This window comes from Myotis myotis, unplaced genomic scaffold, assembly GCF_014108235.1.
Source record: "Myotis myotis isolate mMyoMyo1 unplaced genomic scaffold, mMyoMyo1.p scaffold_m19_p_13, whole genome shotgun sequence".
Taxonomy (NCBI): Eukaryota; Metazoa; Chordata; class Mammalia; order Chiroptera; family Vespertilionidae; genus Myotis; species Myotis myotis.
Window position 1 is genome coordinate 18,574,332 of NW_023416317.1, and position 16,224 is coordinate 18,590,555.

The 16,224-nt window shown below is 52.4% G+C and overlaps 1 protein-coding gene across 1 annotated transcript in view; it reads right to left on the reverse strand.

Moving 5' to 3' along the window:
• The window catches only part of DNAH1 (dynein axonemal heavy chain 1), a 68,449-nt gene that overhangs the window by 40,639 nt on the left and 11,586 nt on the right, over window positions 1-16,224 (reverse strand). Inside the window, exons 8-21 of the mRNA XM_036333806.1 lie at window positions 11,390-11,547; window positions 10,334-10,545; window positions 9,119-9,417; window positions 7,449-7,599; window positions 6,523-6,716; window positions 6,200-6,425; window positions 5,505-5,624; window positions 4,959-5,041; window positions 4,623-4,764; window positions 3,941-4,096; window positions 3,350-3,548; window positions 3,017-3,270; window positions 2,156-2,368; window positions 449-613 (exon numbers count right to left, since the gene is read on the reverse strand). Of these exons, the coding sequence (XP_036189699.1) occupies window positions 449-613; window positions 2,156-2,368; window positions 3,017-3,270; window positions 3,350-3,548; window positions 3,941-4,096; window positions 4,623-4,764; window positions 4,959-5,041; window positions 5,505-5,624; window positions 6,200-6,425; window positions 6,523-6,716; window positions 7,449-7,599; window positions 9,119-9,417; window positions 10,334-10,545; window positions 11,390-11,547 (2,572 nt within the window). The remainder of the gene's footprint in view (window positions 1-448; window positions 614-2,155; window positions 2,369-3,016; window positions 3,271-3,349; window positions 3,549-3,940; window positions 4,097-4,622; window positions 4,765-4,958; window positions 5,042-5,504; window positions 5,625-6,199; window positions 6,426-6,522; window positions 6,717-7,448; window positions 7,600-9,118; window positions 9,418-10,333; window positions 10,546-11,389; window positions 11,548-16,224) is intronic.

The following is a 16,224-nucleotide window of genomic DNA, read 5'->3' on the forward strand; positions in this document are numbered from 1 at the left end:
ACCAGAAGTGAGCATGGTCCAACTGGGAGGCATGAAGGTGGGCTCAAAGAGCACCCATATGGGCCAGCGACCCTCAGTGGGGCCTGGGAAGGAAGAGGGGCAGGAAAATGGCCCTGAGCTAGGGGTTGCATGTATCATCTGTGTCAGTCCCACAGACAAAAGTCCATGGTCAAAAGAATTAGGGTTAAACAAAGCCAAGGGGTTTGATTTGCTGCAGGACTTTAAAATGATAATGTGGACGGAAAATTTCCATGAAGACAATAATGTGTTTCTGAGGAGTGTCTCTTATGACTGGAGAGCTCACTTGGCAACATAGGCCAAGACCAAAGCCTTGGACTTGTTCTCTAATCTTTCTTGTTCAGGGAGAGATGAGACCAGGAGGCTCCCAACAATGTGACGGGGCCGTTAGGGGTCACAGCTTCCCCATCCCATCCCCGTGTGAGCTCACCTCCCGGTTTTCATAGGTGTTCTTCATGATCTTCCTCCAGATCCGTTCCATCGTCTGGTAGCGTTTGCTCTCCACGGGCAACTGCCGATTGATGTCCTCAGAGCTGAAGATAGGCTCCAGGTAGAGCCAGGCCCGCTGACAGTTCAGCCACTCCTCCAGCACTTCCTGGGCAAGACATGGATTGTCAGCGCCCAGGGTCCAAGAGGGGGTTCCTGTCCCCATGACCTAGACATTTCACCACACTGAGTGCTGGACAGAGAACTGGCATCAGAGCCAGTGTCTGTGGGGAAATTTCTAGATGGCACTGTCAGCCACAGTACTCCCAGGAACAAAGAGGCTCCATAAATGCCTGCCCACCAGAGAAACCCAAGTCCCCCACAGGATGCCTAAGCCTCCATAAGAGCTGGGAGCCATCCTTCCCTAGGAGGAGCCACAGCCAAACCAGCAAACCCTGAAGTAACAGAGGAAAAATCCCAGTGCATGGAAGCCCAATCAGCCTCCTTGCCTGACAGGACTTTGGGGTCTATGATCCAGAATTCTCTGAGGTGTATTGGGACTTAAGCTTGAGATCTGTAAAATACTCTGAAACATTAGTTCAAGAGTGAGACATCTTCAAAGCAGGCTCCCTCCCCTCCTCCCCCCAATTTTGCCTCCAAGTTCCCCTTTCAGGATTTATCTCTTGTCTTTTCCAATCAATGCAAACTCATTCATTTCATTCATTCATTTATTCATTCATTCTCTTCCTCTTGAGATGCGTGTCATGGTCAGCTCTGTGCCAGGCCCATGTGGGCGCCAGGAGAAGCAGAGGGGAACAGGATGTGGTCCTGCCCTCAAGGAGCCCACAGTCCACTAAATGGCCAGTTCTGCCTCTGAATCACCAAGAGCCTGGCATGAGCAACATACTCCGTAAGAGGCACTGACCAAGGGCTATGATGGGAACGCCTTGCTGGCAGGTGTGGGGAATCAGTGAGGGCTGCTTGATTCTGAGCCTTGCAGATGGAAGGTAGGGATGGAACTCCAGGTGCAGGGGACAGCGTGAGCAAAAGAGGGAACCCAGGGATAATACTGAGCAGCTCAGGTATCTCTGGGTGGTCTAAGGAACACACAGAAAAGACCTCCTCACTTGGATTCTATCCTTCACTGGAGGTTTCCAAAAAGCTTCCAGGAGGCCCCGGGGAAGGGGCTGTCAGAATCACACAGGCAGGCCTCGCCCCAGCACAGTGTTCCAAGGCTCTGTAGACAGCCCTTGCCTCTGACCTTGAAAGCTCTGCAGAAGTACAGTCCCTAGTGCCCTGGCAACCTCACCCCAAGCCAGCTCTGAATAAGACAGGAATGGGAGGTTCAGGGCAGAGTGGGAGAGGGCATAGGGAACCTCAGGGCTTTGTGGTGTCCAGTCCAGAAAATTCCAACCCTGGAGGTTCTAGTTGTCCCAAGTCCAGGCAGTTCTTCGGAGGTCTGCTGGCAGGTCTCAGGCCCTTCCTTAGCCAGAGCTTTTGACCAAATAGTAGCTCACCCCCACATCCTGAATTGCCTTCTCCAGCAGCCAAACCTTAGAGATGGAGAGCCCCATTCTAGTCACCCTCCTCTGGACGAAGGTCCTGCCAGACAGCCAGGAGACAAGGCTCTCCAGCGCTTCGAGCACCACCCAGACACCATAAAGAGCCACTTATGGGGCGGATGCTGCCAGGGTAAGGGAGAAGGGCCCACCTGAGTCAGCTTCAACTTGTTCTCCCAGGAATTGATGCGTTGCTCAAAGGGCTTCTTGTAGGGCGAGAAGGACATGCTCTGGGTCATGACAATATGGTCGTCAAGCAGCTGTGAGGCCTCATCTGGGCTCTTGAGGATGTAGGTATCTGTCTCCTTGTAGGGCAGCACATTGAACAGGATGGCTGACCACTCCTTCTCCATCTTGTCCAGTGCCTGCGGTGGGGTACAAGTCAGTCTGGGTCCTGAAAAGGGCTGGCCCACATTCTGTCTGACCTGCACTGCAGGAAAGAGCAGGCTCTGCCTGGCCATGACCTTCCCTTGGGTCCCTCTGGCAAATACTTTCTGCTTGTCTAGCCAAAAAATCCCCCATGGACCCTCATCTGAATTCAAAGCCAACTGGCTCTCACACATGTGCTACATGAGTACAACATGCATATACACGCATATTGGGAGAAGCTAAGGTGCTAGTTAGGAGCTCTGGTCCCAGTTACAGCCCTTACTGGCTATGTCACCCTAACAACTTGCTGAATCTCTCTGAGCCTTAATTTACTCATCCATTAAATGAGGGCAATGCTATTAGCTCCATCCTGGGAGAGGAAGTCACTTGAGAGGAAGTCACCTGAGTAATAACTGGTCTTCTCCACCCACGTGTCATGGCCAGCTCTGTGCCAGGCCCATGTGGGTACCAGAAGCAGAGGATGTTGTTCCTGCCCCCAGGGGACCATTATTAACTCACTTAACAGAATGCACCTCAACCCTTAGAACTGGTGAAGGACCTCAGGGATGGAGCCCAATACTGCCATCCTCCTGTGCTGTCGGGCAGGGCCTGCGTGGGGCAGGGTGAGCCTGCTGGCTGCCCACCTGCTCAATGGTGTACTCCTTGCCAGCCACCTCAGCCACCTTGCTAATGCTCGCAATGTGGTCCTGTAGGTTCATCTCAAGGCAGCGGGCGAAGGTCAGGTTGGCCTTGGGCCTGACATTAATGTTGATTTCATTGGACAGCACCTCCCAGTGCCGGTTCCGCATGCCAGGGTTTCGTAGCCCCTGGATCAGTGGGATGTATGGCTTGAACTCCTCGATGCGGGCCCGGATGTCCAAGGCCACTTCCTGGCAGGCTGTCAGGCAGGGTAGGCGGGTGTGAGGAGCAGCCAGCACAGGCAGGGAAGCAGGGGATGGACTGGCTTGGTCACCTACCTGGGATGTCCTTGAACTGCTTCACACACTTGTGCATGGTCTTAAAGGACTCAATAACATTCTTCTCTAGCTGCTCAGCATCAATGGCTGACAGGGGGTCGTTCATCCAGCTCTCGGACCAGCGCAGCCAGTCAGAGGCTGTGGTCCAGAGGTCCAGGTAGGGCTGGAACTCCTTCACCATCCTGGAGAGTTTGTCGTACTGCAGGGACAGAAGACCCAGGGCTGCTTTAGGGTTATCTCTCTATGCTGCTCCTTTGGGCCAGGTCCCCTCCTCATCCTTGCTCCTGGCTGCTGTCCCTAATTCTGCCCCGTGGACTTGAGCCTGGACTCCATTCTTCCTGCCTGCTTCAGGCTCTGGGCTCCGAGTGGCTGAGCAATGTCTGCACTGACCCTCAGGTCTCTTGCCTGGTTCTAGCCAATCTCCTTGCCTTGAGGGCCAAGGGTGGGTTATCTCCTCTTTGCAGCCTGCTTGGTCCTGCCCCCAAATGCCAGGGCCCTGCAACCTGGTAGCTGGGTTCTCATATAGCCACAAACACGGGATCACTCTCAAACCCTGGGAGTTAGAGGATAGGGTGCCCACAGGAGGCCTACGTTGGTGATGGGCAAGCCAAAGATGCGCTCGCGGTTGTTATAGAGCACGGCCAGCTGCTGGCAATCCTTCAGCTGCTTCTTGACTCGCCGCACTTCATTGGCAATCTCGTGTGCTCGCGCAATCTCCACGTGTATGGAGAAGCCAGCTACCACAAGCTGTGGGCCAAGCAAGGAGTAAGGAGTCAGAGGCCTCTGTGGCCCAACCCATGCCCACATGCACACAGGAAGCCCAAGATCCCTAGGCATCTGCATCTCCCAGTTCTGAGAGCACTTTCTTCTCCAAGAGTGAGCAGGCAGCTGACCCATCACAGGCAGCTGACTACCCTGCGGTAACACAGCAAAATCAGAGAAGGACCTAGTGCCCTGAACACGAAGCCCACTGCGCACTGGGCATGAAGGACACAACAGAAGAGTTGGGGCTCTTTGCTACTCTGAATTCTTCTGGAGCTTGCTACCCAGACACCCCTCTGGCTTTTCAATTCATTGTTTTTTCAGTTCATTCTTTCAGACATTTGTTCATTCATCCACCAATTCTTCCATCAAACATTGACATAGCAACTCCTGAATACAAGAATCAAGGCCCAGTCCTGGGGAAGTGTGTGTGTGTGTGTGTGTGTGTGTGTGTGTGTGTGTGTGTTGTGTATTAGGAGCCAATCCCAGCAGAGCCTCAGCCAAACCCTACCTGCAGCCCTTCCAGCTTCTCCTGGAAGTTGTTCTGATCCATAATCTGGATTTTGTGGAACTTCTCCTCTTCTTCCATGTGCTGCTGCCGCACCAACTCTATCTGCCCGAGGATCTTAGAAGGCCAGTTGTTGGCAGCCCATCTGGATGGGGCAGGGGTGGGGGTATCACAGCTGAAATCAAGATGGCCTCTGGCATCTTGGCAGGGCATTTCTGGTGTGACTGCACAGCCATGGTCACAAGGATATTTGAAAGCCACTATAGCTTAGCACCTCTTGCCCTACCTCCTGCTGTCCACCACCCACCTAAGGAGGGTGGGGACCAAGCTCCCACTCACTTGTCATTGAAGTCATCTGTGCTGAGGTTGTAATGGAATTCATCCATGATCTGGTAGTCATCCATGACCCTCATAATCCGCTCCTGTAGGGACAGGCAGTGATGAGAATGCCTGTGTGCCTGGGCTCCCCAAGGTGATGGGTGCTAGAGACAGGCTGCTCTCTTCCAGAGAGGGGAGACCTGGGGTTGGGGAGGAGGCATGGGGTGCAAGGCTAGCATTGGGCTCAGAGCTCCAAGGGCCATGGCCACCACACCTCCAACCTTCAGCCCCTGACCCATATCTTCCACCCTCCTCACCTCCTAGACAGCACAGCTCCGAACTTTCACCGTGCACCCAGCCTCATAGCTCTCCCTAGCCCCACCTGTCTTCTGTATCTACCTCACCTCTGGCTTCAGTGTTCATGATCTCCCAGCTCCTGCCTTCAGACCTGAGCAATGGTCCATAACTCCCAGCTCCCAGTTCACGGTTTGCCCACCTGACATCTAGTCCCACCAGGATCTTGGACAGTAGTACCCCCGCTCCCTGGCTCCCATGTGTGTGCCTCACCTCCAGCAGCACCTGCTTTTCAGGGATGCCCTTCATCCACTCTCGAAGCTCAGCCAGCTCCTCTATGCTATTCGGCTTCTCGTAGATCTTGCGGCTAATGCTGCGAAACTCCTCACAGATCTGGCGGTGGGAGGGCACTAGGGAGGCCAGGTGCCTCTTTCTTGCCTTCCCTGGGGCCTGCTCCGCCTTCCTGGTCCCCAGTGTTTCCAGATAAGAAATTTCTCCCACTCCACCACATCCTGCAGCCAGCTCACTGGGGAGCTGCAGCCTTGCAGTGGGGCAACAGCATCACCAAGCACACTTCACCTTCTCCAGCCTCCTGGGCCAAGCCAACACACACACACACACACACACACACACACACACACACACTTCTGAGGCCTGCACTTGCACACCCTCAGCTCTGTGAAACAACCCATCTCAGGGTGTTTGTTCTTCATGAGGAGTTCCCAGTTCCCTACAAGCTTAGAGGAGGTAGCAGCATCCCCTTTCTGGGCCCCCCCATATGGGACAGCTCTCTGTAGACAGCCAGGGTCAAGGCAGGATGACTTCCAGGTCCTTCCACTGGCCTGGTGTCTGCAGACACCCCTGACCTTGACTGGAGACATCTTGCTTGTTGGAGTTCACCCTGGATGCAAGGGTACAGGTGTTGCTCCGTCACTGGGGCTGGACCCGGGGGGGGAGTGGGAACTTACGTCTTCCACCTCCTTGTGCAGGTACTTGGCCAGGATGTCCAGCATGGAAGTGGCCAGGGCCTTGCGCTTCTTGGACAGGCTCTGCTTGACATTGTCCACATTGATGTAGAAGGGCCCAATGACGATGCTGCTGGGCAGCGAGCTGTCCATGATCTCTTTCTCCCGTAGGTGGGTGAGCACCACCCTCTGCACCTCCTCAGCTGATGGGCATTTCGTCTGGTAGGCCCTGTGGACAGCGGGCACACGAGGAGTAGAGGGTGGTGAGAGTATGCATGGGGGTCACACAGACACACACAGACGCACGCACGCACGCACACACGCACTTGAGGAATGTGGTGATGTCATTGTTATTCAGCTCCAGGTACTTTCTGTACTTCTTGGCGTAGGCCTGCAGTGGGATCATGGCCTTGCGCACAGCGTTGGCGATGGTGGCCCTCAGCTCCTCCACCAGGGGCTCGTGAAGCCCCACTGACTCCAGCAGGGGGTTACCGCTGATGAAGATGTCCTCCATCACCAGCTGTGGAGTGGGGGTGAGGCACAAAACTGGATGAGCCATGAGCAGGTGGGCAGAGGAGTTGGAAATGTGAGTGTGGCCACGCACAGAGAGCATGGTGGGGGTGGGGACAGGGCAGGGCTGTGGATCAATACAAGACCAAAGCCCCATAGAGTCCACCAAGGGGCACTGTCTTTTTCTGTCTGTGCCTGACTCAGCCCATTGCCAAGGAAAGAAACAGATGGGACAATCAGGTCACTGATGGCTCTGACTGACCAGCAAGGAAGACAAGAGGGGACTGGAGTTACAGAGGCTGATGGACCAGGGCTTGGGCTCTGTGCAGATCTGGTAATGAAACAGGGACTTCTGACTAGAGTGTGGCGGTTGGTCTGTGTCCACATCTTAGCTGAAGAGAGAGGGCAGGAGCTGGGTGGGGTCAAGAAGGTGGGATCTGGGTCAGACATGGCTGTGGCAGAAGTGGGCCAGTGAGCCCCGTTGGCATCACAGGTCTGACAGCAGCTATGTGACCTTTGGCTAAACTTCCCCCGAGTCTCATGACAAAATGTGGATGTTGATGGTTCCCAGCTCAGCTTATGGTGAGGATGAAATGAGCTATTCAAGAATTAAAGGGCGGAGCACACTGCAGCCAGGTGGGAGGCCATGATAAAGCTGAACTGCCCTAATACTCAGGGCAGCACCTGGGGCTGCGGAAGCCATTAGCAGCCAGAGCAGCAGGTGCCCGGGCCTTGTGGGTACCTTCTCCAGCTGGGGCACTGCGTGGGTGGCCAGAATGCCCTTGTCGAAGAGGTTGAGCAGAGATGTCTCGAACTGCTCTAGCGGTGTGCTGTAGTGCACTCCTGAGCTGTCCAGCACCAGGTCCACGATGAACAGAGGATTCTTCCGAGGCCTGTGGGGCAATGTGGGCTGACCATAGGCAGGGGCCTGAGGGGGCCTGAGTGCAACAGGCCCAGCCCTCTGCTCTTTCTGCTGCCATGGTGGCTCTTGAGCTCTCCATGATGAGACTTGCCTCCTCCCTCCTCCCAGAAACCTCCAAGTTACCAGAGACAAAGCCCCAGACCAGCCAAACAGGCTCTGCTATTCCAGCCACTTACCCAGAATTCCATGCGCACCAGGGAGGGGGAGGACCCTCTGTGTGGTCTTGAGTTCATCAGGACAGGTCGGCCACACCCTGGGCACTGTGGCTCCCCACTCTCCCTGGGAGCCCTCTAGCCTTGGCTTCCGATACTCACTACATATGACAACTCTCAAACCTGGATACTAGCTGGGCCTCCCCGCTGCATTCTGGATTGCCACCCACCCACTCGGACCTCTGATGGCATCTCAATCATCCCGTGTGCCCTGAGTCCTGCCAGCTTCCCCTCTGCCTATGCACTGCCCCAAATCTGTCCCACCAAGTCCCAGCCCTGTTACCCCTTATCTAGACAATGGCAGAAGCCTTGTTCTTCTGTCTCACTTGTCCCCACAAATCCAGAGTATCATTCTAGAACAGCCGTGGGCACACTACAGCCCGCGGGCCGAATCCGGCCCGTTTGAAATGAATAAAACTAAAAAAAAAAAGACCGTACCCTTTTATGTAATGATGTTTACTTTGAATTTATATTAGTTCACACAAACACTCCATCCATGCCTTTGTTCCGGCCCTCCGGTCCAGTTTAAGAACCCATTGTGGCTCTCGAGTCAAGAAGTTTGCCCACCCCTGTTCTAGAATGTAAATCAGATCATTTCTCCCCTCTGATAGCTGCTGACCAAACTTAGAATAAATCCAGCCCTGATCATGACCCCAGGAGGCTCTGTGTGATCTGGCCTGGTCTCACCTATGTCACCTGACCAGCCTTCCCTGCCCTCCCCACGCCAGCCACAGCTGCTGGCCTCGCTTTCCTTGACTGCCCCAGTTTTCTTTCTCCCTCCATTTTTCTGCACATGTTGGTCCCTCCACCTACCCCACATCTCTTCCCAGCTGGTTTCCTCCCTGTCTCAAGTCTTGGTTCAGATGTCACCTCCTACCTGAACCCCTGGCAAAACCCCTTTCCTCCCAGGGTCTCTCACAGCCCGTCAAGATAGGCAATGACTGTGTCTATTTTTCTCTCTCTCTATTCTCCTGTGCGTGCAAGGGTCATTCCACTCTTATTCCCCTAAAACCCTGTCTGTTCCTGGCTCAGAGAATATTTCTCAAATGAGTAACTCAGTGACTGACTGAGAGAATGAAGGCCACAGAAGAAATGCAAGCCAGGACGGAAGCCAACAACCAGGGTGGAAGCCAGGAGCTCCCTGCTGTCCAGGACCTGGCAGTGATAGGCACCCTGACCCTGGTCCCCTTGGTCCCCACACCCTGCACCACCCTAGCCACTGGGGCCTGGCAAGGAATAGTTCTGGTGTCAACAGGTGCCTCAGCCCAGGGGGCCCACCTGTAGGGGCTGTTGATGAAATCTTCGCCCCATTCCATGTCATCAGTGCAGTCAAGCACACTGTAGCAGGCGTCACTGATGAACTGGGAGAAGCTGGTCAGCGAGTCCTGCACCAGGAAGCGCAGCGTGTCCTGCAGCATGTACTTGATCAGCTCCATCAGCTTGCGCAGCTTCGACATGAGGTACACCGCCCAGTTGTTCTCGTAGAGGTTGTACCAGCCCTTGCTCATGTCCCGCAGGCTGCTGCGCATGGCCACCTTGAGCGTGCTGATCCAGGTGTCCTTGAGGAACATCTGCACCTGGAGTGGCCAAAGGTGGCATCACGTGGCCACCCTAGGGAACTGCTGCCCACAGCTTCCATGCTCAGGGACTCTAGACACCAGGATGCTCTAGTGGCCTCAGGACTCAGATGACTACACAGGGATCTCCCCCAACCTCAACTTATTGACAATCCCTGCCAACCAATACCCTCCTGAGACCCTGTGAACCAGGCTGCTCTGGGGGAAGCAGGGCTTTCCTTCCAGCCAAGGGAGAGAGACACAGAGACAGAGAGACAGAGACACCAGAAATGAGGCAGAGACATAGAATGGAGCAGAGAGAGGCAGAGACAGAGGAAGCCTTTAGGCCAGTGATGGCGAACCTTTTGAGCTCGGCGTGTCAGCATTTTGAAAAACCCTAACTTAACTCTGGTGCCGTGTCACATATAGAAATTTTTTGATATTCGCAACCATAGTAAAACAAAGATTTATATTTTTGATATTGATTTTATATATTTAAATGCCATTTAACAAAGAAAAATCAACCAAAAAAATGAGTTCATGTGTCACCTCTGACACGCGTGTCATAGGTTCACCCTCACTGCTTTAGGCCATCTGGCAGCTGTCTCCCATGAGGCAGAACCCCTTCTCTCTGGTACCCAATCCTCGGGGAGACACGGGGTGCATAGAGTTCCTGCTTTTGCTTCAGAGGCCACTAGGGTCCGGATGGAAAGTGACTGGCTCTCCTGTTCTTTTTGGGGTGAGCACCCCCCTTGGTACCCACCCCAGCCTACCAGAGGTCTAGGAAGAGGTGAGGCCTGCTTTGAAGAAAAGCAGGGCTCTCAGCCTCACCACTGGCTCATCAACCCTGGGCTTCCCCAGGAGCCCCTGGTCCGGCCTGTCAGCGCCAAGGCTCTGGCCTGCATGCGGCTGCTTTGTGCCCTGGGTGGCCACGCACCTGAGCGAAGGTCTGTGACTGGATCTGCTCGAACTCCTCCAGGCGGCTGTACTTAGAGAGGCTCGAGTGGAACAGGGACATGGTGATCACCTTGTTGCACTCAGCCCGCACCTTGCTGAGGGCTGTGATGACCTCCGGCCGTGTGAGCAAGGACACAAAGGTGAAGTCCCCCTTCTGCTCCCGGAAAGGGTACTTGGGGATACTCACCAGCCCTGGTGGAGGGGGGAGAGGTGGAAGGGCCAGTGTCAGATGGGCCTGGGACACACCCGGGGTCAGGACAGATCTAGAGGGACAGAGCTCCTGCCTCCTCCCTGAAAGAGGCACACATGTCCCCAGAACCCCTCACTTTCCATGGTCTGTTAGAGGGGCCCTAGGGCCCCACAATGAGGTGCCTGCTCTCGTGTGGAAATGAATTTCCTCCAGGCCCCTCTGGGTCACAGACGCTTCTGAAATGGGTGAGCACCCTCTCCCCATCCATTCCTGCCCACTCTGCACACAACCCCTGATGCCCATCTGGGCCTACCCTGGGATACCAAGAAAAGATGTGGGCACCACCAGGACACTTGGAATGCCCACTTCCACACCCGACCCAGCTTCCCGGGCACTTTATACATGTGGAAGATGGAAAAGAAATTAGCAGAGATTGGGGAGCTCAAAGCCAGGAGGACTTGGAGGGACCTGACAGCCTACTCTGACTCAGTCTGCCACCTGTCCAATGGAGTCGCAGCAATGCCAAACTACTCCTGCTATTGGAGGAAGAAAGGCCCACATGTCCTGAGGTCAGACAATCAGAGAGCCCTTCTCATCCCCTTCCGAACAACTGTTCTCCTAGTACACATTTACCTTTTGCTCCTTCTGTTCTACTCAGACTATTGTTCTTAAAAGGAACCTTCACCCACCCAACTCTGCCCAACTCCCCAGGCAGACAGGAAAAGGAGGGAGATGAATGCTGGGGACAGGATAGGTGCAGGTGAGTGTTGGGTTTATAGAAGGAGGGGAGGGAGGGGCTCTGGCTGGGTGGGTGGCCTTAGGTCCTCCTTTGCCTAATGCCCTCACCTTGCTTGGGCACCTTCTCCTCTTCCTTCTTAGGCAGGGTCACATAGGAGAACGTGTCGGGCTTGGAGGAGACAATTTGGTCAAAGTTGATCTTGTTCATGCTGCGCTCGTAGTCGAGGTTCACTTCTTTGGATAGATTGCTGAGTTGCTCCAGAACCCTGTCCATGGGGCCAAGAGAGAGGAGTCAGGGGGCTCCACACACCCTGTCACCCACCCTGGGCCCAGGCTCTGCTCTGGCATGGGCTTGGGGACATGGGTGTGGGGCTTCCTCTGGCATGGATGGACGCACCTCCCACCTAGACCCCTGGCCACTGACCTCATTACCCTTGTCAGCCGCTTCTTTCATGCCACTCCCACCCTCACATCAGTCCCTGACTCTGCCCAGTTTGCTTCTCACTTCTCAATGTCATCTAGTGCAGGCCACCCTCCCTGTCTAGTCCCCTCACCCCGACCCCTGCCCATTCTAATCCATTCCTGTGCCCACCTAGTTCACCCACAGGCAGCCCCTGAGTTCATAGAGGCACCAAGCTCTCACGTATCTCGGAGCCTCTACACACTCTGTAGCCTCTGGCAGCCACACCTGATAGATCCAGACCCAACTCCACCTGACCAGCCTTGCTCCTCCCTTGGGGTTTCTGTCCTGGGCATACTTGCCCTCTTTGGATGAAGGAAGCCCCCATTTATGCTCCCAAAGTGCTCTCCTGGTCTTGACACCCTTGAGGGAGACAGGACAAGGGGGCTTGATTTTGTATGTTTGACTCAGTTATTGGTCATTGGAGGAAGCAGCACTTGAGCTGAGTTTGCTGGACTGGGAAGCAGAGAAGCACAGAAGGAGAGCTGCAGGCCAGGGACTGGGTGAAAGATGTCCCTGACAAGAGGAGGGCTCCTGGATGTCATGGGCCACCTCCCACCAGAGCCTTTCCTCCACCTGACCAGCCTTGCTCCTCCCTTGGGGTTTCTGTCCTGGGCATACTTGCCCTCTTTGGATGAAGGAAGCCCCCATTTATGCTCCCAAAGTGCTCTCCTGGTCTTGACACCCCTGGTCCCCTCTGGTCAGTAAGCACAGGACAAGGAACAGTGTGTACATGGGGCATGTCCTGCTTATGGTCATTTCTGCAGAGCCTTGAACAGGTCCTGGTATCAAAGGGTTCCCTGTACGCAGGTATTGAGTGCACACATAAAGAAGTGAACGATCCAAAGACTAGAGGCACTGAACAGACGGTCAAACCTCTGAGGGAAGGCAGGGGAGGTTTGGAGTGGGGGGGGTAAGAGATCAACCAAAGGACTTGTATGCATGCATATAAGCATAACCAAGGGACACAGACAGTAGGGGGTGAGGGGATGTGCTAGGGGGGTGGGAGTGGGTGGGGAGAGGTCAATGGGGGGGGAAAAGGCGATACTTTCAACAGAATTTAAAAGGAAGGAAGGAAGGAAGGAAGGAAGGAAGGAAGGAAGGAAGGAAGGAAGGAAGGAAGGAAGGAAGGAAGGAAGGAAGGGAGAAAGAAAGAAAGAAACTAAGAAACGAATGAAAGCATGTCCATGGCTCAGAGACCCATGTGACAAGCAGGAAAGGCTCTGGCGGGAGGTGGCCCATGACATCCAGGAGCCCTCCTCTTGTCAGGGACATCCTTCACCCAGTCCCTGGCCTGCAGCTCTCCTTCTGTGCTTCTCTGCTTCCCAGTCCAGCAAACTCAGCTCAAGTGCTGCTTCCTCCAATGACCAATAACTGAGTCAAACATACAAAATCAAGCCCCCTTGTCCTGTCTCCCTCAGGATAAATTCTGCGGCGGCATTCATTTAGAGTTCTCCATGGGATCAGAGGCTAGACTCGTCCTAAATCCACACCTTTGCTTCGTTGCTTCCTCCACCATATCCTTCTCTCCCCTACAGATTTCTCCTGAGAGGACTTCATCAACAAATCAATCACTTACCCAAGAATCTCCAAATCACACTTTGCTTCTAGGGACTCTGACCTACGGCAGGACTTAATGGACCCTGAACCTGTGCTTCAGAAACGGCTGCTGCCATCCTGCCTGGAGATGAAGCCAGCCTGCACTGGAGGCATGCTGAGCCCCCACACGCTGAGCCTGAGACCGCCTGCATCAGATTACTTGTTACAGGTAGTGTATATTTCCCTGATGGCTAAGCCAATCTGAGCCCAGCATCTTTATTATGTAAATGTTCTAAATAACCTAAAACTGAAGAAATGGGATTCTGGGCAACCAAGGTAATGGTGGCTACATCAATTCAACTCTCCCAGAACACTCTCAAAAATACATACATACATACATACATACATACATACAAAAAAAAAGAAAGGCAAGAACAAACAACACCTTTAGCATAGAATAGCGAAAAAGCTCACACTTCACATTATCTTTAAGTAGAAAAATAAACATCAACTCTCAGTGAGCTGTTGCTCACATTCCTGCTGCAAGCCTTCCTGGAGGACAAGGGAAGACAGGAAAACTGTGAAGGAGGGGGTGCTGGTAGCCCTAAGATTGATCCAAAGTCCTGTCAGAAAGAGCAAGCCCATCCCACGGGCAGGTATACTGAGCAAGAGTCCTGGCAAAGCATCAGGAGGAAACTGACACACATGCATTCAAAGTAGTTTCTCAGAAGGGCATGACTGATGAGGAGGAAGGTGACAGGAAAGGAGTCATTTGGAGATTGAGAGGTGACTGGGGAAAAAGTAAAAGTGAAAATGAGAGTCCTCAAAGATAGGAGAGGACAAAAACACTTAGAGGACACACAATTCTTCTCACACACACACACACACACACACACACACACACACATGGCCATCCATTAAAAACAGAAAGCTAGTTTGTTACACTAACAGAAGAGGGCAACCTTGAACTAGGAATCTTGCAAAACATCCCAAATCCATGAAGTGAGTAGGTGAAAGCGAAGTACACGTATATGAAGTTACTATAAGAAAAAGAGAGAGAAGACCTTAACTGATGAAAAGTCTCATGCACTCCTCAAAAAAGAAAGACACAACAGGAGGAAACCAGCACAGCTCTTCAAACTGAACTAAACATCTTCAAACAAGTATTTGGGCATACGAACAAAACACCTTAAATCAGATCCAAAGACAGAACACAGAAATAGGAAAATGGGAAGAAAGGTATTTGACTGAAAAGAAAAGAAATGGAAGAAACAAAACTTTCTCAGGAAGGAAGGCTAAATTACAAGGTTCCCAAGGAAGAATAGAGTCAAATAAATAAGTGTAATCATAGAGTCAATAAAAAATGTAATAAAGTACATTGAAGAAAGGCAGGGATACAACCAAGAGAATAAAAATGATAAAGAGAAAGAACTAAAAGGGGTCAGAAAATGGTTGAATTAGAAATTGGCAAAGAAGAAGCAAGACAGAGAGGTAAATAGGTAGATAGATAGATATAATGGAATCTCTGATGAAGAAAAACAAAACAACAGAACAAAACTAATACTTAAAACTATAATTCAGGAGATGGGGTGTGCAGTGGGCAGACAGCTGGAAAATCTGGGGCTGCTGAGCCATTCGTCCATACATACCAACACACCTTGTCAAACTAGCTCCTATCTTCCTAGTTACTTCTTCACCAGGGACTACCCACCCCCATCCTAAACCAACCTCCCTACCTCTCCATTCTTCACAAATTTATTGATTCTTTGTCTAAAAGGTATAAAAGCTTCCTGCTCTGGAAAGAACACACACACACACACACACCTGTAATTCAAAAGGAACTTGCAGAAATAAAAGAATATCTGAATTTCTGTGTTTAAAAGGCCCATTGTGTACTTGGGAAAACTGACCCAGAAAGATCAACTCTGAGGCATATTCTAGTAAAATGATTGGGCTTTAAAGATTAAAAAAATCCTCAAGCACTCCAAGCAAAATAATCAAACAGCTTACAAGGGACGGGGCACTGGACTGGTATCAGGCTTTTCAAAAGCAACATACAAAGCAAGGTGAGCATTAAAACAAAACAAACCCTAGCCAGTTTGGCTCAGTGGGTGGAGCGTCGGCCCACGGACTGAAGGGTCCCGGGTTCGGTTTTGGTCACGGTGCATGCAGATAACTGACTGACGTGTCTCTCTCACGTAGATGTTTCTCTCTCTGTGTCTCCCCCCCTTCCCTTCCACTCTCTCTAAAAATAAATAAATGGAAAGAAATATCCTTCAATGAGGATCAAAAACAAACAAACAAAAAAAAACCGCTCTAGGAATAAAAGTATGAACCAAGAATTTTATATTCAGTCAGGTTGTCCTTCGGGTTTTAAATATGCAAGAACTCTAGGACGCTATACCCTTGAGCCTTTATAAGAATATAATGGAAGAGGAGCTGAACCCAACCAAGAGACTGATGGGGTTCCAGGCACATTACCCCAAAATATGGACCTTCGCATACTGACTGTTTTAAGCCGAAGGAATTTGGGAAAGAGCAGGTGCAGGAGGAACCCTCTGACCTTGTCCTGAGGCAGGCCATCAGACCCTCTCCTGACAGGTGCTCTCCCACACCTTGGAGGAAAGGACAACCTTAGCTCTCAGATGGCGCGCTGCCAAGAAGACCCGAAGGAACAGGCCTTGCTCAGCTCTCCCTGCTGACTACCCCAGCTCATGTCCTTTGTCCTGTCCCATTTCCCACAGCTGTCCCCTCCTCACCAGGCCTAGCATAACAGCACTTGGGCTGAACCTCTTCAGTCTCCATTTCCTCAGGGAGGGTCCCATGTCAACTAAAACATATAAATACATTTGTATGCTTTCCTCCTATTAATCTGTCCTTTATTACAGAGCCCCAGCAGAAAACCTAGAAAGGTGTAAGGAAAAGGACTTTCTTCCTCCCCTAT